Source organism: Lepidochelys kempii, chromosome 2, assembly GCF_965140265.1.
Source record: "Lepidochelys kempii isolate rLepKem1 chromosome 2, rLepKem1.hap2, whole genome shotgun sequence".
NCBI classification, from domain to species: domain Eukaryota; kingdom Metazoa; phylum Chordata; order Testudines; family Cheloniidae; genus Lepidochelys; species Lepidochelys kempii.
In genome coordinates, this window is record NC_133257.1 from 132,586,490 (window position 1) to 132,610,294 (window position 23,805).

A 23,805-nucleotide genomic window follows, 5' to 3' on the forward strand; every position below is an offset into this window, starting at 1 on the left:
ATTTTATTATTATGCCTATAGTAAATAGTAAAATCTTGAGTTTTATGTGGTTAGTCATAAAAAACACAACCACTGAGACCTCGGTGTGCTTTACAGTTTCTTTGCAAATTGTCTTATTACAATGCAACATGCATTAAACTATAATTTAGGCCTAATCATAAACAGGTGCATAGTAAAAGTGAGCTTTAATTAAGATTTAAAAGCCTCATTGGGCCATCCATATGAAGCTGCAAGTGAAAAGGAATAGTAGCTATCCAGGCTTTCCAAATGTAACTCTTTTGCAGAAATAAATCTCAATAGCACTAAAGTTAAATGAAGCTTTTCTATACATTATTTATGTCACATTATCAAGAGAGTGGTGTTGTGCACAGGATAGTAATAAAGATTATATTTATAACTAAAGAAAATGAGATGTATGGTGATGAAATGCTATTTTAAAAGACAATCTCCTTAGAATTCTACATCCACAGTGCTCTGTGTTGTGGGGGGAAATTCAGAAAAGCTTGAAGCAGTGTTGTACACTGTTGTGGGGGGAAATGGGCATTGCTTTCCCTCCATGTACTTCTCATTCTTAAAACTGGAGTGTTGAAAAGATTTGAAGCTTTTGGTTAAAAGGGAGGGATTGGCAGACAGACTAGGTTTTGATTAACCTTTCTTGGGTCGTCTTCTTCCGTAACTAGTCTCTAAGATTAAAATATTGTCTCTGAGCCCTCTAGGAGGTGCTTACATGCACTTTCTGGGTGGAATTTTGAGAGGAACTCAGTTCCAGATCCGCTAAGGTATTTAGGCACCTAACTCCCATTGAAATCAAGGGATCTGGGTCTCAGAATTGGCCTAACTGCTCCCATTGAAGTTTTACCTCAGTGGGAGCAGAGTGAATATAATGATGAGTCCTTTTGAAAATTCCATCCCCAATGAGCACAAAGCATGAGTCCTTGCAAGGGGAATGGGTTTCTTTAACACATTAACTGGGAAGATGGATAAGAAATGAGATATAAGAGGGCCACAGTCAGGGTAAGTGGGATGTGCCAAGAAAATAACATAGTTGAAGTAGCTGTTTTGGCTGTTTCAGCATTGGTTGGTACAAAACAGTCTGCAATAACTCTTGCTATGAACTCCCCAGATGTCAAGGGAATAAGAAAGTTGATAATCTGGTACTACATCTTAAGTGAAGGAACTGCAGAGTGATGAACCTCACCTCAGTTCTGGGAAAACTGACTGAGAAAGTATATTAAAGACAGAGTAACGTAATACTTGGATAAGTGTAAATTAATAGGATTAAAACAGCATGGCTTCAGTGAGAGTAAATCATGTCTCACTAACTGTTCGAATTCTTTGAAAAAAGTAAGTGGAATAGTGATGGAGGAGAGCCAGTTGACATGATTTGTTTGGCTTTTCTAAAGGTTTGAGACAAGGTCTCTGACAAGAGACTATTAAGGGAAATAAATAACTACAGAATGAGTGGGCAATGTGCTGTCGTAGATTAAAAGCTGATTTAGTGAGAGGGAACAGAGCCTCTGTGAAAAGTTGTTCCTCTGAAAGGAAAATAGTGATGTTGGGATCAGTGTTGATCAGAATACTTTGTAATGATGTAATGAATGAAATGGGCAGAAAAGTGGTGAAATCAGATTACAGTATGTCCCATCCCAGTTGGTAAAAACTAAGGAGGATTTAGACGGACTCCTGAAGAATCTAAGCATATTGGAAATTGGGCAGTGAAATTTAAACTTGGATAAATGTGAGGAGTCATACTTGAGGGAAAAAAAAATCAAAACGTCTTATTCATATATATATATATGATATATATATCATCTTGTTTCAGACATGTGTATATATATATTCACACACAGATACATTCTGTATCAATAAACACTGATACAAACCATATATCAGTATAATATTATATACACCTCTACCCCGATATAACATGATCCGATATAACACAAATTTGGATATAACGCAGTAAAGCAAAAATGGTTTTCTGTCTCATCTACAACATTGGTTCTCAAACTGGGGGTTGCGAACCCTCAGGGGTCACAACCTAGTTATGTGGGGGTTGCGAGTCCCGAGCCTAACGCACGGCTGCAAGTTGCGAGCCCCGACCTCTGCTCCGGGCTGCAAGCCCTGACCCCTGTGTGGAGCTGTGGGGCTACATACCCTGACCCCAGTGCGCGGCTGTGAGTCCCGACCCCGACAGGGACACATGGCTGCAAGCCCCGACCCTGGCGCGCAGCTGCAAGCCCCAACCCTGGGCTTGATGCGAAGGACGACATCAGTTGCGCCCTTTCTAAAACAACACCAAGAATAAAACTTATTGTGTCAAATACTGTGTTAATAACGGAAATGCTCGAGGCCAAAGCAAGTTCAATATAACGCAATTTCACCTATAACATGGTAAGATTTTTTGGCTCCCGAGGACCGTGTTATATCAGGGTAGATGTGTATACACACACACTGATACATTTTGAAGAAGAAAGTTCTACTGCAGGAATCACTGATAGATGCTTCATTTAAGATTATTGCTCAATATGCAGCAATGTTGAAAACAACAAATTGGAGTCTGGCCTACTTTAAGAGAAAGATGAGGGCCAGAGAGGGGCAGAAGTACTAAAGCACTCATTTCTAATAGGCTTGTTCCAGCTCTGAAGTCAATTCCAATTAAAGTTAACTTATAGTTTGAACAATCAAAGCAACGCACGCTACAAATGGGAAAGATTAAAAAATATCCCTTGGAGCCTGTTGTTCCAGTAACATGGGGTGAGAGCTGTGGGGGGAAATAAGCATAACATGGAGGCATTAGAGGATTAGAATGAGAATGGCATGCTGCATCAGAGGTCCCAGCCAAGGAAAATTTCAAGTGTTGTTAAGAATGTTGCTGAAGAATGTTGTTACTGCTGCCAGGTTGTTATGGCTGCTCAGTGCTTCTTTTCTTGGAGCTCCACTGTTATTAGCACTAGCAGAAAATGCAGCCTACTAATTCAGCAGGCCTCAATGTCAGTCATAAAGAAAGACCACGGACATGGGTTTATTGCCCTGAAGGCATAGTCTAGCGCTCTGGCTCCTTGGTTATAGGTTACGCTAACACATGAGTGCCCAGTGACAAGGAGTAGCTCAGTCAGCAGTGGGACTCTCTGCTGTCCCCTAGGCCACACAAAGTATTAAGGAGAGGTACCCCAACATTTACAGACTGAGTCAAATAACTTACATACCACCTTACATGTTTCACAACATCTGCTTGTTACCTCCCCTTATACTTTGCTCCAGATGACTTAAGCAAAACATCCCCATTCATCATAGAATCATAGAATATCAGGGTTGGAAGGGACCCCAGAAGGTCATCTAGTCCAACCCCCTACTCGAAGCAGGACCAATTGCCAGTTAAATCATCCCAGCCAGAGCTTTGTCAAGCCTGACCTTAAAAACCTCTAAGGAAGGAGATTCTACCACCTCCCTAGGTAACGCATTCCAGTGTTTCACCACCCTCTTAGTGAAAAAGTTTTTCCTAATATCCAATCTAAACCTCCCCCACTGCAACTTGAGACCATTACTCCTCATTCTGTCATCTGCTACCATTGAGAACAGTCTAGAGCCATCCTCTTTGGAACCCCCTTTCAGGTAGTTGAAAGCAGCTATCAAATCCCCCCTCATTCTTCTCTTCTGCAGGCTAAACAATCCCAGCTCCCTCAGCCTCTCCTCATAACTCATGTGTTCCAGTCCCCTAATCATTTTTGTTGCCCTTCGCTGGACTCTCTCCAATTTATCCACATCCTTCTTGAAGTGTGGGGCCCAAAACTGGACACAGTACTCCAGATGAGGCCTCACCAATGTTGAATAGAGGGGAATGATCACGTCCCTCGATCTGCTCGCTATGCCCCTACTTATACATCCCAAAATGCCATTGGCCTTCTTGGCAACAAGGGCACACTGCTGACTCATATCCAGCTTCTTGTCCACTGTCACCCCTAGGTCCTTTTCCGCAGAACTGCTGCCTAGCCATTCGGTCCCTACTCTGTAGCTGTGCATTGGGTTCTTCCGTCCTAAGTGCAGGACCCTGCACTTATCCTTATTGAACCTCATCAGATTTCTTTTGGCCCAATCCTCCAATTTGTCTAGGTCCTTCTGTATCCTATCCCTCCCCTCCAGCGTATCTACCACTCCTCCCAGAAGTATCACTTCTGTCAAACCCTTTTATCTGGATTAGGTCAGGATGTACCTGTGTTAATCTTCTGAGATGTGTTCATGTACATACCCAGTATCTGTTGTTTCTTAGGAATGCCTGTGTTTTAGCAACGAACTAGCAATAACCCTTGCAAAGTTCATGTATTGGACCATGAACTTGTAAGTATCTGTTTTAATACTTGGCCTGGCTTTGGTTTATGGCCTGACTTTACTGACTATGGTTCAGGCCTCAGGTCTTTCACTGGCCCAGTGTTCCAGATGCTCTCTCTCTCTCTCCTCCAACAAGAAGGATTTTGTCAGGAAATCTGTTTCAGCAGTAAGTCTAGCAACTGAACTAAACATTTCTGAGACCTGCCACATGGTAAACACAGCTCACAATCAGTCTGTGGAATTCATTACCACAAGAAGTCATTGAAGGGGAAAAGATTTGACATTAAAATGGATAATAATATCATCCAGAGTGATAATAGTAAATGTTAACAAAAATCATGAATTTTGGAAAGATAGAAACCATCATGCTTTAGGGCATAAACTGTCCTCTAGGTACTGAAGATTTGAAAGAAAGTTTCGTCAAACATACTATACTAGTGCACTCTACAGAATTTCTCACTCCTTTCTCCGAAGGAGATGGTATTGGCCACTGTTGGATATAGAATCCTGGTTTAGATAGATCACTGGCCTCATATAGAATAGTAGTACCTATATTCCTATGTAGCTATCAAGTGAACTCACTGAATTTATAACCAGAATGGATTAGAGAGGGGAAGGAGAATTTGCAACCATTAGGATAAACTCCAAGAACAAGCCTGAATTCCAGTGTGCACAAAGACTTATTAATTATGGTTCCTAGATCTTTTTCCAAATAGGATTCTAACCTGCAGAGCAGAGGATGCAGAGAATAGGAGCAAATTAAATAACTTGAAAATAGCAAGGCTATCCACTGGGGTAATGTCAGATCCACATAGACTTTCTTAAGCTCTGGATGTCTGAAGTTCTAGGAAAAGAGAGTAAAATATGACCATGTGAAATGATACTGCACACATGGAAGTTTGATCCCACAGTGAGATAGGAAATAAGAGTCTTTGAAACATTATTATGCAGCCACATACTTTTAAAAGTCCTCAAGTCTCTAAGATAAAATGAGATACTGGAAAACAAAGATATTTGATGATGTTTGTTTGTTCTTCCCCCCACCACCACCATTCCTCATGCCAGCTTCAAAGGGAAAGGGAAAATTATATACATACAAAGCAGCAACTCTGTGATATATTAATAAAATGTGCAATGGTTTATGCTGCAATATTGAAATGATCCCAGGTAAATACAAAAGGAGTACTTGTGGCACCTTAGAGACTAACCAATTTATTTGAGCATGAGCTTTCGTGAGCTACAGCTCACTTCATCGGATGCATACCGTGGAAACAGATGATAGATGCACCCAAGCACTCTTGTTTAACTTTGAAGAAAGATAAAGGAATTTATATATGTACAGCCTGGTGGGATGATATGATTCTGGTGTATAAAAGGGGAAAAGGTTTTTTTTCTTCTTGTGAATTAGCACTGATAGGACCTGAATTGTTGTTGATGTAATTACCTTCAAAAACAAGTGAGATTCTTTCAAACTCACATCCCTAATTTTAAAGATCAAAGACACTGCCCATCAAAGAAACATATGAATGTTTTTGAGGCTATTAATCTGGATTATAATTAAGCAACCACCATAGATGTGCAAGACCGCAAAATCTGAATATGACCACATATAGTCACGTCTCATATATTCTTTCACTGTTTAGAGTTCAGTATCCACAGTGTATTATTTTTTTCTTGCTAAAGATTTATTTTATTTTCTAAGAGGATATAACTAATTATTGTTGTTCTTGTTCACATGTGTTAGAAAAGTAACATAAATGCTTCCCCCTACTCTGTGAAATATTAAAATAGTTATTTCGCTGGACTTAGTAGAATTCACCTTCCCTCTGTTTTCGGAAAATTAAGTAAAAAACAGGCACTTTTCTTAGTTGTTGGTACAGTGTTTGAGAGGAATAATTAATTGTTATGATGATTCCCATACCTGAGCCATCCTTATGAGGTGCCAAATTCAGGAAGTGTTCCAGATTGAGGTGTCAGTAGAGGAGGGTTTGGAACAAACTGATAAATTAAACAATAATAAGTCACTAGGACCAGATGGTATTCATCCAAGAGTGCTGAAGGAACTCACATATGAAATTGCAGAATTACTAACTGTGGTATATAACCTATTTCTGAAATCAGTCTCTGCACAAGATGACTGGAGGATAGCTAATGTAATATCAATCTACAAAAAAAAAAAAAAAAAAAAAAAGGCTTCAGATACTGGCAATTACAGGCCAGCAAGCCTAACTTCAGTACCAGGTAAATTGGTAGAAACTATAGCAAAGAACAGAATTATCAGATGGATAGATTAACATGATATGTTGGTGAAGAGTCAGCATGGCTTTTGTAAAAGGAAATCATACCTCATCAATCGATTAGAATTCTTTGAGGGTGTCAACAATCATATTCACAAGGGTGATCTAGTGGATATACTGTCCTTGGATTTTCAGAAAGCCTTTGACAGGCCAAAGTAAAGTATGCAGTCATGTGATAAGAGGAGAGGTCTTCTCATGGATCCGTAACTGATTGAAACAGAGGAAATAAATGGTAGGAATAAACTGTCAAGTTTTCACAGTACAGAGAGGTAAATAATGGGGTCTCCCAAGGATCTGTATTGGGACCAGTGCTGTTCAACATATTCATAAATGATCTGAAAAGGGGGATAAAAAGTGAAGTGTCAAAGATCGGCAATGATACAAAATTACTCAAGATAGTTAAGTTCAAAGCAGACTGTGAAGAATTACAAAGGGATCTCACAAAACTTTACGGGGCAACAAAATGGCAGATGAAATTAAATGCTGATAAATGGAAAGTAATGCACACTGGAAAATATAAAGTTATATGTACAAAATAATGGGGTCTAAATTAGCGGTTACCACTCAAGAAAAAGATCTTGGAGTCATCGTGGATAGTTCTCTGAAAACATCTGCTCAATGTGTAGCGACAGTCAAAGAAGTTAACAGAATGTTGGGAATCACTAAGAAAGGAATAGATAATAAGACAGAAAATATAATATTGGCACTATGTAAGTCCAAGCCCACACCTTGAATACTGAGTGCAGTTCAGGTCACCTCATCCAAAAATATATGTTGGAATTAGAAAAGGTGCAGAGAAGGGCAACAAAAATTATCAGGGTTATTGAACATTAAGAAGACTGGGTCTGTTCAGCTTGTAAAAGGGAAGCCTGAGAGGGGATGTGATGGACGTCTATAAAATCATGTATTGTGTAGACAAAGGCAATAGGGAAGTGTTATTTACCTCTTTACATAACATAAGAACCAGGGGTCACCCAGTGAAATTAATAGGCAGCAAGCAGGTTTAAAACAAATTAAAGGAAATATTTCTTCACACAACACATAGTCAGCTTGTGGAGCTTATTACGGGGATATTGTGAAGACCAAAGCTATAAATGGGTTTAAAAAGGAATTAGATAAGTTCATGGAGGATAGGTCCATCAATAGCTATTAGGCAAGATGGTCAAGGACACAAACCCATGCTCTGGATGTCCGTAATCATCTGACTGCCAGAAGTTGAGACTAGACAACAGGGAATGAACGGCTCAATAAATAACTCTGTTTTGTTTCTTCCCTCTGAAGCATCTGGCATTGACCACTGTTGGAAGACAGAATATGGGGCTATATGGAACATGGGTCTGCAACCTAGAATGACCATTCTTATGTTCTTATGAACTAACTTGAGTATTCGTTATTTGTCATAAGCTTCATGACATTTTTTGACTCATAGTGGTGTGGGTTGGTGTACAAAATGCTTCAAGGTTTTCTGAATTTCTGAACATTCTGCTAGAACATTAATTCAGACCAAAATTTTAAAAGTATTTATTCACTCTTTTCTCATAGAAAACTATCACTGAATTCATCAGTCCAAATCCTGGTCCTAGTTATACCGGATATCAAAGATGTCATGCAATAACTGAATCCAGAGTGTTATTAAGGGTATCCTGTGCATTTAAGAATGTTTCTTTGTCTAAGCCTTTAAGATGTTTCATTAGAGAGCAGTTGCACAAAGGAAGGGTAAAGGCCCTGATTCACCTTTCCACATTATGTGGTGTCCATGAGCAGCTTTCGATTATGGGTTTCCCAGGTGAAAAATGCGAGGGGCACAAAGTTTGTTAAGTAGTTGAACTGGAGTGATGACCCCCTGAAAAGTAACAGAGGTGCAAGATTGTTGCTCTGGAGACAGGGTAGCAGTTTCTGATATGAAGGTTCTGCAAGAAGGAAGTTGCCTGTTTTGCTGTTTGTTACCACTCCTGTTCAAGCAAACACGGCTTGTATACATTTTGTGAAAGAACAAACTACACTAAAAGCAGCCTCACCAATTCCTGCTCCAAACAGGAAACTTACCTGCAAGCTTCTGGATTCTGCAAACACTCAGCAAAGGGGCAGGGTAAAGCAGTGGGGCCTGTCTATAGCAACATCATTTTACCAGACCAGGTTTTGCTCTTGCTGAGCCAACTTGCTCCCTGGGGTAATTCTGTCTGATGTTCTCTCACAGAATCCAGGGAAGCAATTTTCAGCAGGGTTAGTAGGTTATATATATATTACTGTTATTTCAAGCCTTTTAAAACAAATGAAAAAAACTTCACAGACTCTTCCCTCAAAGTCTGTGCAGGCTGAATAGTCCCTTCCCCAAGTTTGCCCCTCACACCAGTTAGTTTATCAACCCATTTTTTCCTGGTTCTTACCTCAGAACCTTAGTAATACAGTTTCTCTAGCAGTAGTCCATTGGGCTTAAAGCCACTGGCCCCTCAGCTTTCTGGAGGGTATTGCTGACCCCTCCTTCCATTTCTTACTGCCTTCTTCTATGAGGATCAGCTAATTAAGTTCCAGCTCTTTTCCCCAGCTGCAGTGGGTGTGGCTAATCAGCCAGACAGTCAGTTGCTGGCCTCTGATCCCATAGGAATGGAATCTCTTATACCTTTACAGGGAACACTATGTTTCTGTCTATGCTCTATGTTGTGCTCTCACTCACTTTTTTTCTTTCCTTCCCCTATCAATGTATTTCTCTCACCTTTAGAGGAGCAATGCTGTTCTTTGAATGGGAGTCATCATCTTTCTTCGTCACCCCGAGCTCCCTCTAGTTGTGTCTCACCTGACATCTTCCATTTCTTTCTCCCCAAAATTGATGGGATTACCCCCAAATCCATTTTTGCTGCTTTATTTACTCATCCACGAGTACATTGTCACTTTCTTCCCAGTCCATTCCTCCTACAATCATTCCTTGTTCTCCTCTGTCCCTCAGTCTGTCTGCCTCCTTGTGTTAGTTTTTTGCTTCTTTCCAGTTCATATCCCACTCAGTCCGTATGCACGAACCTGCTGGAGTTGGGATCAGGCTCCTCTTAGCCACAGATCAGCTCAGGCTCAGCTACTGGCAGAATCCACCTCCCATACTTCTCACCAGTGAAATGCATGCTCTTGGACTGTCCCAACTCTGCACCAAGAGGGGGGATCAGGTAAACAGAAGGCAGCTTATAACTGTATTTTCCCAACTAAAAAGAAATGTGCTGTCCTTTCATTTGTACTCTCCTAGGAAACTTCATGGTGTGCCTATCACGGAGGGCCAACTTTGAGTTTCCCCTATACCTTAAAATCTTCTTTTACCAGGGTCTGGTTTTCCCACCACCTTACTTTGAATTGTCTTCTGAGGGGAAGCCTACTGGTATTCCAAGTCCCTCTAGCAGTGACCAGACAGCTTGCTCCTTTCTTCCAGCTGTTCAGAAGTGACCAGTTGGTGTCCTTTCTGTTCTGAATCTCCTCTTTTCCCACTATTCTTTCATTCTCAAATATTCCCAATAGAGTCATCTTCTCTGATGCAGGTGACAACTTCAATGCCTCATCCTTGCATTAATGTGATACAGAAAATGTGCATAGTTGCACCTTCTACTGGCCTTTAATATTCAGTAGTGGAGAGATGGTCCAGTTTACAGTGGGCTGTTACGAATCTATTTATATAATCTATTCTATTCAATATAGGTTCTTATACCATGCTCATGACTATAATATCTGAGTACCTTCCACTAATGCACTGAGCAATATGACTAACATCTGACCCATGTTCTCTCATTCTCTCCTTATAGGGAGACGTGTGTGCAATGGAGTGTCTTGTTTTGTTGGAGGAATTTGTTTTGTTTTGATTTGGGATTTGATAGGGTGGATCTTTCTATTTTTTCTTTAATGTACATGTTGCTATTTATTTGTGTTAGAAAAGGCAAAATCAAAGAATTGTACCTTGTACTTGGAGCAGAAGGTGCTGAAGTTTTGATGGTCTTTAGCTCCTGGGGATGTTCCTTCCACAGTCTCCATTATTTGTGGTATGTCAATATTACATGTAGCTAGAGATTTTACGATGACACAGTGGATTCTGTGGGAACAAAAGGAGGATGGTCAGATCTTCTCCCGCTCCATAACAGTAGAGTGTGAGGGGCTTTTGGGGTGTTGATATATCTACTACTTTGAATGATTGCACACATGTATTTCACCAGATGCGTGTGTGCGCCCAGCATGCCAGAGCCAGTGCACGCTGCGGTGGGACATGTCCTGCACATCCTTGTGGCCTCTCCTGAGCCTACATAAAGGCAGCACTGCCCTGACCCAGCTCAATTCATTTTCATCACCTGTGGCCTGACTCAGAAATTGATGTATAGTTTACCTCATGTTATTTTCTTCTCCAGTTAGCCAGTTGAGCCTTATACCTTATCTGTAAATAGTTAGCAGTTGGTAACTGTTGTTTAGCTTTTTATTTTATGTTTTACTTGTTTTTTTTTTAAATATTTTAGTGCTATGCACTGGTGGCATGAAGTGCTCACTAGGCTTTGAGCACTTCCCATCATGTAAGTTTTATCCTGAATAGTCACCCTCATACATGCTGCCTTTTTGACCCTCAGTGAGGAGCACATTGAGAAGTGCAGTATCTATCACTCTTTTTAGAAAAGAATGCAGCTTTCCAGAAACCCGCTCCTCAAACACCACCTATGGAGCAGGTAAGGCCTGCCTCAGCCCCTGGGGCCTTCACATGAGTGCCCTGCTGTTATGAACCAGTATGTATGCAGTCTGGCATAGTAGTCAGAGCAGGAGTCAGGTCTAGTGGGTGGAACAGGCATCCAGGTTGGGGAATGAAGCCAAGGATCAGCACCAGAGTCAATTGCCAGTTACTAGAGCCAGGGGCCAAGCCAGAGTCAGAACCCGTAATCAAAACTCAGGGCCAGAGTTGAGATCAGATGCCAAATACTAGAGCCAAGGGTCAAGCTGGAGTCAGGGTCAGAAGTTGGGGGCTGGGGTCAGAGCAGGACTGGTCACTGAAGATTGGAGGGAAGGCATAAGGACAGAAGGAGAGGCAAGGATCAAGCATAGAGCAAGAGCCTGGTGGGAACAGGAGAGAAGGTGGGAGAGAAGTAGGAGGCAGGAGCAGAGCAGGAGGCAGGAACAGGGTTGAGTGCAGGAGGCAGGCACAAGCACAATCCAGTGCATCCACAACAGAAAACCACCGGGTTGCTCTGACAAACTTCCTGTTCCTCCTCTTGGTTTAAATAGCATAGTTGGGCCAATCGGTGGAGCCAAGTGATCCTCCAGTCAGTGCTCCCATGGGTGGTCCCTTGCCTGGCGCTGTAGCCTCAGTAGCTTCTCAGCCCGCCCACTTTACTACCTATTGGGTGAATCAGGAAGTGGCAGCTGCTTGGGGACTCTCTGATCTGGCTTCAAGCCCTGGGACATCACACCTTTCATTCTCATGAAGTCTGCAAGTTGTCTGGCAGACCCCTGGACTTGCACTCTTCTCCACAGAGGAAGAGGGGGAAACCTTCTTCTTCAAGGCCTCCCCAAAAGTGGACACATAAGCTTGTCTTCCTTGAAAGAGAACTCAAAACATCATTGGGCTCTTCAGGTACCCATGATAGAGCTGGGCCATGTATACATCTTCCTGGTACTACAGCAGCAGGATATGGGTACCATGTCATCAACTCTGGTACTATCCGCAGGACAACCATTGAGTTCAGTACCATGCCATTGACTCTGGTACCATCGGTAGGAAGGATGTTGAGTCTGGTACTGCAGTGGGATGATATCAGTACCATCCTGTCAACTCTGGTACAATCTTTAGGATAGCTAACTGAGTCCAATACCATGGTGGACGGATATCAGTACTGTGCTGTTGACTCAGTGCATTATCTACAAGATGGCTGTTGAGTCCAGAACCAGTGCATGCTACTTCAGTGCTGACATCATACTGACAACCCCACAGGTCTCTGAGGCAGCAAAAGAATTTGCTTTGCCCTCTGTTCCAGACCATCCTGTACTCACAAGTCCATGCATTTGTGACATCTCCTGCAGTACCAGCTCTGTCTCCTTAACTCTGGTGCAGAGACTGTTAGTGGTACTGATATCAGTATGAGCTAAGAAGCATATTGAGGGCTGGGTGCCTTCTCTGGTACCCACTTTGACACCAGGACATGCTGTGTCAGTGGTGGGAAAGTCTTAGGTCTCATTTTCAGTCTTGGACTCTGCTTTGGCATCAACAGCCTCAGTACCAGAATGATTGTCAGCTTGACTACTGATCCCAGCATATTCCATGGCACTGACTATGAAGTCTTTCTCAACAGCAATTCACAATGCTGTACCATCAACATCTTGGGAGTTTTTTGTGGTATCATCTGCCATACCTGTCTCGGTACCTACATTGACCTCTTCACAAGGGACTAGAGATCAATCAGTTCAACTAGTGATCCCATCAACTTTCGATCCCCAGTGCCTACTGAATATTTAGATGACCGCTTGCAGTCTGATCAGAGTCCTCCAAAACTTTGTCATAGCCCTTGCGATCAATGAGACTCTTCTAATACCAGCAAAGACCTTATGGAATATGCCAGTATCCTTAGCTCCTATAGCTAAGTGCACAGACAAATGTTATCGTGTTCCTGTGAAAGACTTTGAGGGTTTTTATTCTATTCTGCCCTGAATTTTTAGTAGTGATCCCTGTCAATGAAAAATCATGTTTGGGGAGATTTAAATCAACCCACAAGAAGTAGGGCACAAGAGACTTGATTTATTTGGGAGAAAAAATTATTCCCCCTCCTTTCTCCAGATACATATAGCAAATCAGCAAGCACTGTGAGTTACATGTGACTGTGTGAACTGGGATGCAATGTCCAGCTTTACTGAGAAACTACCAGGAGGAAGTAAAGTCTTTCCTGCCAGAAAGTCGCTTAGTGGCCAAGATGGCACTCCAATCTGCATTTGCTGCATCTGATGCTGCTTCTATGGTAATATCATCTGTAATAACAATGAGAAAAGCTTTCTGATTACAGAACTTTGGGTATAGCAATTGGATATGCAACAAACTATGTTTGATGGTTTGTGTTTGTTTTCATACAGCACTAATGAGACTTTACATTCTTTTAAAGATTGTTGAGCTACTCTTAATTCATTAGAGGTCTATATCCCAGGCACCAAGAGCCCAATAGCCCACCACCACCAGAGGGGGAAATGCTAAGTCTGCCGAGACTAAGGAGGTGCCTTGCCACGAGTGGTATCTGCCTTTCATTTGCATTTCATTCTTCCCCCCCAAATTATCACACTCACGTTAAGGATGAAGAACATCTACATATTTTGGCTTGTAAAGAGGGCATGCACCTTTCATCCTGATAGGACTAAGCCTTTTAAGATATTCCACTGGCAATTTGTTTCTTATGCTGACAAACTCAGAGGTCAAGCAGTTACCACACAATTTCTAAATGGATTGCTTCCTGTATTATCATGGTTCATGGGAGTAACAGATACCCGTCCTCCACGTACACTATTGGCTCATTTAGTGAGAGCTCAAACTACTTCAGTGGCTTTTCAAAAGGATGTCCTCATACTGGACATTTGTAGGGCTGCCACTTGGTCCTTGGTGCATACCTTCACTCATCATTACACCATCATGACTGCTTTGAGATCTGATGCAAATGTTGAGAAAGCCACATTGCAGTTACATATTGCAGACTCTGAGCTCCACCCTCCTAATGGTACTTCTTGTGAATCACCTGAGTGGAATACACATGTGCAACCACTTGAAGAAAAAAATGATTATCTGTATTTTAACTGTTGTTCTTTTAGATGTTGTTGCCCTCGTATATTCCACAACCCGCCCCTCCCGTCTCCAAGTCTTATTTTGCCATGTTCTGGTGTGAAGAAACTGAGGGAGGGATGGGGTGCCACCACCCTGATATAGTCTCAGGTGTCACAAGGATGTGCATGTGTGATCTCCAATGGGTATTGCTGCAGAAAACTCTCCAGCTCTGGTGCACTGGGTATGCATGCACCTTAACGAATACACATTTGCAGTGATATCTCGAAGAACAACATTTGCAATACAGGTAGGTAACCAGTCTTTTTTGTAAAGCTGAACTGAAAATAAAAACACACAAGAAAAGTTGAAGCAAGAAAATAGAAGTGTCCAGCCTGTATCTAACTTCTGAAAAGGTTCATTTGATATACGTTCTAATACTGGGGGGGGAGGGGAAGTTTGGGGTAGGAGTAGATGTTCTTATGCTGTCCTGATCAGGTCTTCCATCCGTATGAGTGACACTTCTTATCATTAAGGAGTCCGATGGCATCTTAAAGACTAACCAATTTATTTGGTCATAAGCTTTCGTGGATAAAAAAAACATTTCTTCAGATGCATGGGGTGAAAATACAGATGCAGGCATTATTATACTGACACATGAAGAGAAGGGAGTTACCTCACAAGTGGAGAACCAGTGTTGACAGGGCCAATTGGATCAGGGTGGATGTAGTCCACTCCCAATAATTGATAAGGAGGTGTCAATTCCAGGAGAGGCAAAGCTGCTTTTGTAATGAGCCAGCCATTCCCAGTCCATATTCAAGCCCAAATTAATGGTGTTAAATTTGCAAATGAATTTTAGTTCTGCAGTTTCTCTTTCAAGTCTGTTTCTGAAGTATTTTTGTTCAAGTGTAGCTACTTTTAAATCTGTTACAGAATGTCCAGGAAGATTGAAGTGTTTTCCTACTGGCTTTTGTTTATTACCATTCCTGATATCCAATTTGTGTCCATTTATCCTTGTACATAGGGACTGTCCAGTTTGGCCAATGTACATAGCAGAGGGGCATTGCTGGCACAGGATGGCATATATAACATTAGTAGACGTGCAGGTGAATGAGCCACTGATGGTGTGGCTGATGTGATTGGGTCCTCTGATGGTGTCACTAGAGTAGATATGGGGACAGAGTAGGCAACGAGATTTGCTACAGGGATTGGTTCCTGTGGTGTGGTGTGTAGTTGCTGGTGAACATTTGCTTCAGGTTGGGGGGCTGTCTGTAAGCGAGGACTGGCCTGCCTCCCAAGGTCTGTGAGAGTGACACATCACACGATCCATTGTCTACAGCCACGCCCTAAGATACAACTGAATTTGCTCCAATTCCTCAGACAGAGACAAACACCTATGGGATCTTTATCAAGCATTCTTAAAACTACAGTACCCACCTGGGGAAGTGAGGAAACAGATTGACAGAGCGAGATGGGTACCTAGAAATCACCTACTACAGGACAGACCCAACAAGGAAAATAACAACACCACTGGCCATCACGTATAGCCCCCAGCTAAAACTTCTCCAGCAGATTATCAACGATCTACAACCTATCCTGGAAAACGATCCCTCACTCTCACAGACCTTGAGAGGCAGGCCAGTCCTTGCTTACAGACAGCCCCACAACCTGAAGCAAATACTCGCCAGCAACTACACACCACACCACAGAAACACTAACCCAGAAACCACAAAAGCTTATTTCCAAATAAATGTGTTAGTCTTTAAGGTGCCACCGGACTCCTTGTTGTTTTTGTGGATACAGATTAACATGGCTACCCCCATACTTGATTTCTTATAATTATTTTAACTTCCTCCTGTTTCTCATGTTAACTCATTAAGAACTGTTGAATAGGGGGCAAGTGGAGTATAATTTGAAACACATTTGTATGCATTTGTGTGTGCATGCGAGAGAGTGGAGACTCTTAAGGGGACCTGTCAACCAGAACCTTTGTCCCAAAGCCCACCTATAACTCGAAAAGACTGGCTTGTTGAAATACACTAGAATGTTAGCATTCTGATATATTCTGATATATTATCTCACCAGGAAGTTATTTGGTGATACAGGTTATCTCTACATTTGAGCTGAGAAGTATGATTTGCATGGACCACTGCTAGTTCTGCGAGCTAGCTCCCTAAAAATAGTGCTACCTCGTTACACATGGGTATGTCTACACGAGCTAGGAATCGCACCTCCCTGCTCAAATCTAGAAATAGCCTTAGATAGAATTTTTTTGGACTAGAAAGCTTTCTCATCTAATCAATAAGATGGAAGAATTCTGAGCAACAGTCAGCAAAGTTAAAATGAGTCTGAGCCATCACACCAATAACCTTTTTGATAGAGGTATGTGATATGGGCTAATTAAGGCAAAGATAACACACACACACACATTATAAAAAACACAGACTCAGTTTTCCGTGGCAGTTACAAGCAATTTACATCTATGCAGTGCTCGAATATTGGACCCAGATATCTTTTACTGCTAGTTCGGTTCCAGTGGAGGACATAAAAATGAAGTCCACAATTTTCAGCAAAGGGTCTACATTTTTAACCAGTTAGGAAAGATTTTTTTTCTTCTGTTCAGCTATGCATATTGCATTTTTTTTTGGAAGAGATGTTGTTACAGGAGCTGAGGGTATTATAATGAAGAATGCTAATTATAAAAGGTTCTTCACATAAAATGTATACAATGAAATATAAAAAGCCAATGTAAGGTAATGAAAATGAGAGAATATGTGTATAGATCAAGAAAACATGCATTTCTTTCCCATTTCATCATGTAAAACTGTTATTTGAAACAAGTCTGTTTATTGTACTTTTCGTTTTGATTTTTTGGAAATCAGAGACAGACCTAATCTCGTAGAATAAACTCTGTTTTTTTTTAAACCTAAACAACTTAAGCCTTTATTGTTCATTATTTTATTACTGTTTATGTGATTGATCCTGCACCTTTAAAGTCAATTGAAAAAGTCCCATTGACTTCAATGAAACAGCATCAAGGCTGACTTTATTATATTTATATAATTTGCAGCTGTGTAATATCTTGCATGGAATCTGGAGCGCAGTTTGAGAAAATGATTTAAACAGTTTTTTTTCTTCTCTTATCACTTCAGTATTTTATTTTCATACCCTGAAATCTTTGAGGGACAGAGGAAAAAAAAGTACTATATTTAATTTTAGATTTTGTTCAACACTGGAGTGACACTTCCAGGTTAATTGTGAAGCCAATTGATCATTTCTTAGCATACAGTGTGACACCATCTAATAAACTCTGAAAACTTTCTCCCACTTCAGTTCCTGAGTAACTTGTAATTTTCTTGATATGACAAAATAGCAATTTAGTATTCATGCTATGCCTGTCTATTCATTTTTCATTTTTCAGAATGTTAATGAGACTCAGCAAATACGATCTTTATTAAAGTATCTTTACTGAAAGTTCTGTTGTAGTAGCTGGAGCCTCCAACAAACTATGATTTTAAAATTTTTTGTGTAGACTAAGGCTTTAGAGTGTGTATTAAAACTGTCAAATGACTGAATCCATTTTTGTTTGTATTACAGACAACCCTGGTCTGCTAAGCCATGTTCCAGTTGATATTCGAATCCTGGATGTAAACGACAATCCTCCAGAGCTTGCCAGAGAATATGATGTAGTTGTCTGTGAGAATGCAAAGCCTGGTCAGGTAACCCATCCATCTCACAGTTCTCTTTCCTCTAATGTATGGTAAAAGAACAGATTTATTTCTGTTAATGTTGCGTGCAAAATAATTTTGATTCAATGAATACTTGAGCATCATATTTTCATAAGCGAAAAATATGAATGCCATTTATATTTTGTATACTTTGTATTTGATCAGACTTTTGAATGTGATAGGTGGCGGGAAATGTGTTTTGGGGATTTTTTAAAAATATTTTTGTGATGTTAACGTTAAAAATCAGATGTCCGTGTTCAGTCAAGATAGTCAAAATCGTAATCACATCTGTTAAATGACTATATATTGGAAACCCATGATCTTGTTTATAGTTGTCGTCGTCATCATCGTCACCATCATCATCAACAATGCTACAAAACAAACTCAATGTCCCTCCACCCCATTTGTCACTCGGTGCAAGATTCCTTTATGGTGCTCTGTACAATGGTAGATACAACAAAGCTGCCATAGTGCTTCTTTGAACATTTTGTTGTCCTAAAGAGCAGTTTGTGTGAGGATTACAAACAGGCTGAACCCTACATGGGTATCCCTGTGAAATGACATCAGATGTTCATAATGCAAAGGAGGCTGACATTTTTTTCTTTTAAAACTGAGGCTGAATAACGGAGTACTGCTCTACTGCTACGTCTATTGCTGGTAGGCTCCATCAGTGCCCTGGGCTTTACCATATTTCCATATTTTTCACTCTCTTTCAGTGTTTTGCACTGTTCGCTACCACTTCCTTCTGGCTATGCACTAGTTTGCTTGACAGCCTTAAAATGGATGTTAGGGTGTAATTGCTTTTCACATTTTCTGTTCATTTGGGGACGCATTTTATCTCAATCTGTGTTAATTTATGCTTAATGGAGAAATCTGGTTTTATGTGTTTAATAAAGTATTGCTTTCACCACAGATTATAATACAATCTGAGGCAGATATTGAGCAGCTATTAGAGAAAAAGTGTTATCTGTAACAAAATGAAAACACTCAAAATACAAGGATTCTCACATTTTTCTCAATGGGTCCATTTTTTGAGCAATAATGGCTTTCACATCAAAAACATGAGGAAAGGGTAAAAGTATTCATATCTGCAATGTAAGAAATATCCGCACCAAATCTTTAAACCATGATTTGAGGACTTCAATAGCTCAGACATAGGTTAGAGGTTTGTTACAGGAGTGGGTGGGTGAGATTCTATGTCCTGCGTTGTGCAGGAGGTCAGACTAGATGATCATAATGGTCCCTTCTGACCTTAAAGTCTATGATTCAAATAAAGTACAACTTCAGGGACTGAAGAATTGAACAAAACTAAATGGTGACAAAAATTTGTGAAATTCTCCTAAATAAAGTGACTTTCTTTTCTGACTTCTAGATATTATCTAGTGCAATGCTTTTATTTTTAAATTATGTAAATTAAAGACAAGGTATATATTGAATGCGTTATAACAGGACAAGGAAAACTCTGAAATTTTGAGTTTTCTTTGTTTGCTATGTTTTTAAGTCAGCAAATTAGTCCCATTGACAAAGATTTAAACTCTCAAAAGAAACTTCCGTATATGGGCAGTTTTGAGCAAGCTATTTATTAAATTATCAGATATTTCTGACCACACTGACATCTGTTGCTGATGTGTACTGGGATTATATTTCTCTCCGGAGCTATTGTTCCCTGATGTGAATGATGCCATGACCCTTGCTACACTACAATCTAACATCCAGAAGTAGTACCTCTGGGAAGGACTTTATAACACAGTAGTTTAATATGAAAGTGTGCTTGTTATTAATGTTTTATTTTTAAACTAGGAAAATTATATTGCACACTTTTTATTATTATTTATTTGTATTGGGGAAGTGCACCAAGGCTCCAGTGAGAATTGAGTTACTGTACTGTGCAAGAAACACATAAGAAGTCATGGATCCTTCCTCAAAGAGCTTACCATGTAATTGAAGACAAGATGCAACAAATGAGTTTGACAGATATTAAGAAAGAGGAGAGGAAAAATGAGGGTACATTGTAAGTTAACCATTACTTATGATAAAAGGTGTGATGGTTCAGATAGATATGATGGTTCAGAATAATTTAAAAGACATTTTATTGCTTTTATTTATCCTGACTTAGCCACAATTGATGAGAATGACCAATAGGATGTCCCATTAAGGAACTCATTGCATCAAGCAACCTCAATTCTTAGATTCTTAGACTCCGCACATATATAGTTTAAAGTACACCCAGCTTGACACAAAATCCCAATTTTGTATCTTTTCCCTAGATTAATACATTTACATTTAGCTGCATGAAAACGCCTGTTTGTTTGTGCCCAGTCTACCAAGTGATCCCAATTGATCTGAATCAGTGACCTGTTTTCTTCATTATTTACACTCCCCCATTTTTGTGTCATCTGTCCACTTTATCAGTGAAGTTTTTATATTTTATTCCAGGTCGCTGATAAAAATGTTAAATGTAGAACCAAGATCTGATCCCTGAGGGACCTCACTGGAAACACACCTGCTTGATGACAATTCCGCATTTCAGTTACATTTTGAGACCTATTAGTTAGTCAGTTTTTAATCCTTTTAATGTGTGGCATGTTAATTTTATGTCATTCTAATTTTTTTAATGAAAGTGTTGTTCAGTACCAACTCAAACACCTTCCAGAAGTCTAAGTATATTCATCAACACAATTATCTTTATCAACCAAGCATGTAATCTCATAAAAAAAGATAAATTTGTTTGACAGGGTCTGTTTTCCATAAATCCTTGTTGATTTGCATTAATTACATTAGACTCCTTTAATTCTTTATCATTTGAGTCCTATATCAGCTGCTACATTATCTTGCCTGGGACTGTCGTCATGCTGACAGACCTATAGTTACCTGGGTCACCTCCTTTACACTTTTTATAAATTGGCACATTAGCTTTCTTCCATTCTTCAGGAACTTCCCCAGTGCTTCAAGACTTCAACATTAATAGTCCAGTAAGCTCTTCAGACAGCTCTTTTAAAACTCTTGGATGCAATTTATCTGGATCTGCTAATTTCAAACTGTCTAACTTAATTAGCTTCTGTTTAACATCCTCCTGAAATACTAGTGGAATGGAAAGAGTGTTATCATCACCATCTGATGAAACTATATCATCTGTTTGTTCCCCAGATATGGAACCACAATATTTATTGAATACTTCTGCCTTCTCTGCATTACTATGGATAATTCTACGATTTCCATCTAGTAACAGACCAATACCATTGTGAAGGTTCTTTTTGCTCCTAGTATATTTAAACTCCTTTTTATTGTCCTTAAATCTGTTGGACATAGATTTCCCCTCGTGTCTCTTTCCTTCCCTTATAAATTTTCTACACTTCCTTACTTCTGATTTATTGTCATTATTATCAACTTCCATTTTTATGGAGCTGCCTTCAATTTTGGGGCATCTTGTAAAGTATTCTTAAAAGACTGTCAATTATCATTCACAGTCTTCTTGTTAAATTCTTCCTCCCAGCTGATTTGGTTCATAATTATTTATAGCTTTGTGAAACTAGCCCAATTAAAGCACCAAGTGTATAGATTGCAGGTCTGGACTTTATTATGCTTGCACATTATAAATGTGATCAAATCATGATCACTTATACTTAAGTTACCATTAATTTTTAGTTCTGTGATCATTTCTTCTTTACCTGTTAAGACAAGATCTAATAAAGAATTCCCCCATGTTGGATGCAACACTTTTTGAGTTAGGAAACATAGGAAACATAAAAGCTGGAATTGTATTTTCTTATTTGATTATAAAAAAACATATAGATTCAAACACCCAATTTTACATTTCACAAAAAATAGGCATTCACTTCAGCTAATCACAGGGCAAATAAATTGTCAAGCAACTCCATAAGATTGCTTCACTTTACACTGTTGTGAGTAAAAATCAAATTAGCTATTAAAAGAACAATTTAACAGAGAAAAATATTTTTCTTTATTTTAATACAGACTTGGGGCTTAACATTTTCCTTGAACTCCACAAATAGTCAACACAATGGAAAATGTACTTTAGGGTCACAGCAAAAATGGAATTAGAGTAGGGATTTGCAAGAAAAGAGGATAGTGGCCTTGTGGACTAGTTCACAGAAGGCATTCCAGTTGTAAGGGGCTATCCCCTCTTTAGTAAAATAGCTTGGTTTGGAAATTAAAACTTGATTGAATCCTAGAGGTAGGAAGGACTATAACCAGAAGAATCCTGTTTCTGAAAGCAGAGGGCTAAAATGTAAACACTAAGAGCTTGTTTTCACCACCGCACTACATCAGCGAAGAAGTGCTATGTTGAGAGGCAGAAGCTATGTTGGTGAGAAAGTGTCTCCCCACAACATAATGCAATGTAGACAGCACTTTAAGTCAATGTAACATACGTCGCTCAAGGGTGTTTTTTTTTTCAAATCTCTGAGCGAAAAAGTTACATCGACTTAAGCGGTAGTGTAGACAAGCCCTGAGTTGAGGTTCTGTACTAATAATTACAATAGCAAAATATTGCTCAGCATTTCTTGGGTTTCATACATTTTCATTTTTGAAAAATATTAAGTACTTCAGTTTAAAAGTTCCATCTAACGAAAAACATAATTTATGTAAGAAATCAGATGTATAACAGCAATGTATAAATGTATGACTAAAACTTGCTTTTCAAATATCACTTCCTGATAAGGCGATAAGGCGGGTGAGGTAATATCCTTTATTGGACCAACATCTGTTGGTGAAAAGGACAATCTTTTGAGCCACAGAAAGCTTTTCTTCAACTCTGGGAAAGGTACTCTGAGCATCACAGTTAAGTGCAAGTTGGAGCAGATTGTTTAGCGTACATAGTTAGCATCTACCTTGAATGGTTCCTTAGAATATGTGCAAACTACTTATGTTAATGAATTTGCTCCATCTTGCATTTAGCTGTGATGCTCAGAGTACCTTTCCCAGACCTAAAAAGAGAGCTGTGTGGCTCAAAATATTGTCTCTCTCACCATCAGAAGTTAGTTAAATTAAAGATATTACCTAACCTATCTTGTGTCTTTAAAATCCTGGGACTGACTAGGCTACAACTATACTGCAGCCTTCCTGATGAGTTACTTTGCAGGTCTGTGAAAAACACATGGGTTTTGGGTCCAACACTCCTCCCACACTGTCCCAGCTTTTTGTGAATATCTATATATAGATAGATAGATAAATATGTATAAATAACTGTACAACTGATAGAGTTGGAAACAACTGATAGAGTCCTTGATAGCACTGTGAACTCTTAGAACTGCGTGGTTTGCTAGAATCTGGAAACTCTTGGAAGGAGTCAGGGCACTTGATAACATGATTATTAGTTTTTCAGGCTTCACAATGTTGAATTGATTAAGGGGTTGTTTCTCATTCTAGTTGCAGTACATGTGAAAGCTGCTGATCAATACTGCAAATGGTTGATAAATATTTAGTGATTATAAACATTGTTCATTAGTCACTGATTAAACATGTCTGAAGTTGAAAAAAGTAAAAAAAAAAAACAACCCTCAGTGAACTGAAGTAATGAAAATAGGTAATTCTAAATAAAAATTTAAGATCAAATGTGCCACTGAATGATACTTTGTCTTTTGAAGTGGAAAAGCAGAACATCTACTGTTTTAATGATCCTGGAAGTGAGGCATTGTGTATGTCAGTGCTTCTCAAGCTATCTGATGTGGGGGACCAGCAATTTTTTTTT

General features: G+C 39.7%; 1 protein-coding gene across 4 annotated transcripts in view; it reads left to right on the plus strand.

Annotated features, from left to right (window-relative positions):
• The window catches only part of CDH18 (cadherin 18), an 839,398-nt gene that overhangs the window by 782,275 nt on the left and 33,318 nt on the right, over positions 1-23,805 (plus strand). For all 4 annotated transcript variants that reach the window (XM_073332278.1, XM_073332279.1, XM_073332277.1 and 1 more), the window contains one exon: positions 17,965-18,086. In XM_073332278.1, coding sequence (XP_073188379.1) covers positions 17,965-18,086 — 122 coding nt within the window. The remainder of the gene's footprint in view (positions 1-17,964; positions 18,087-23,805) is intronic.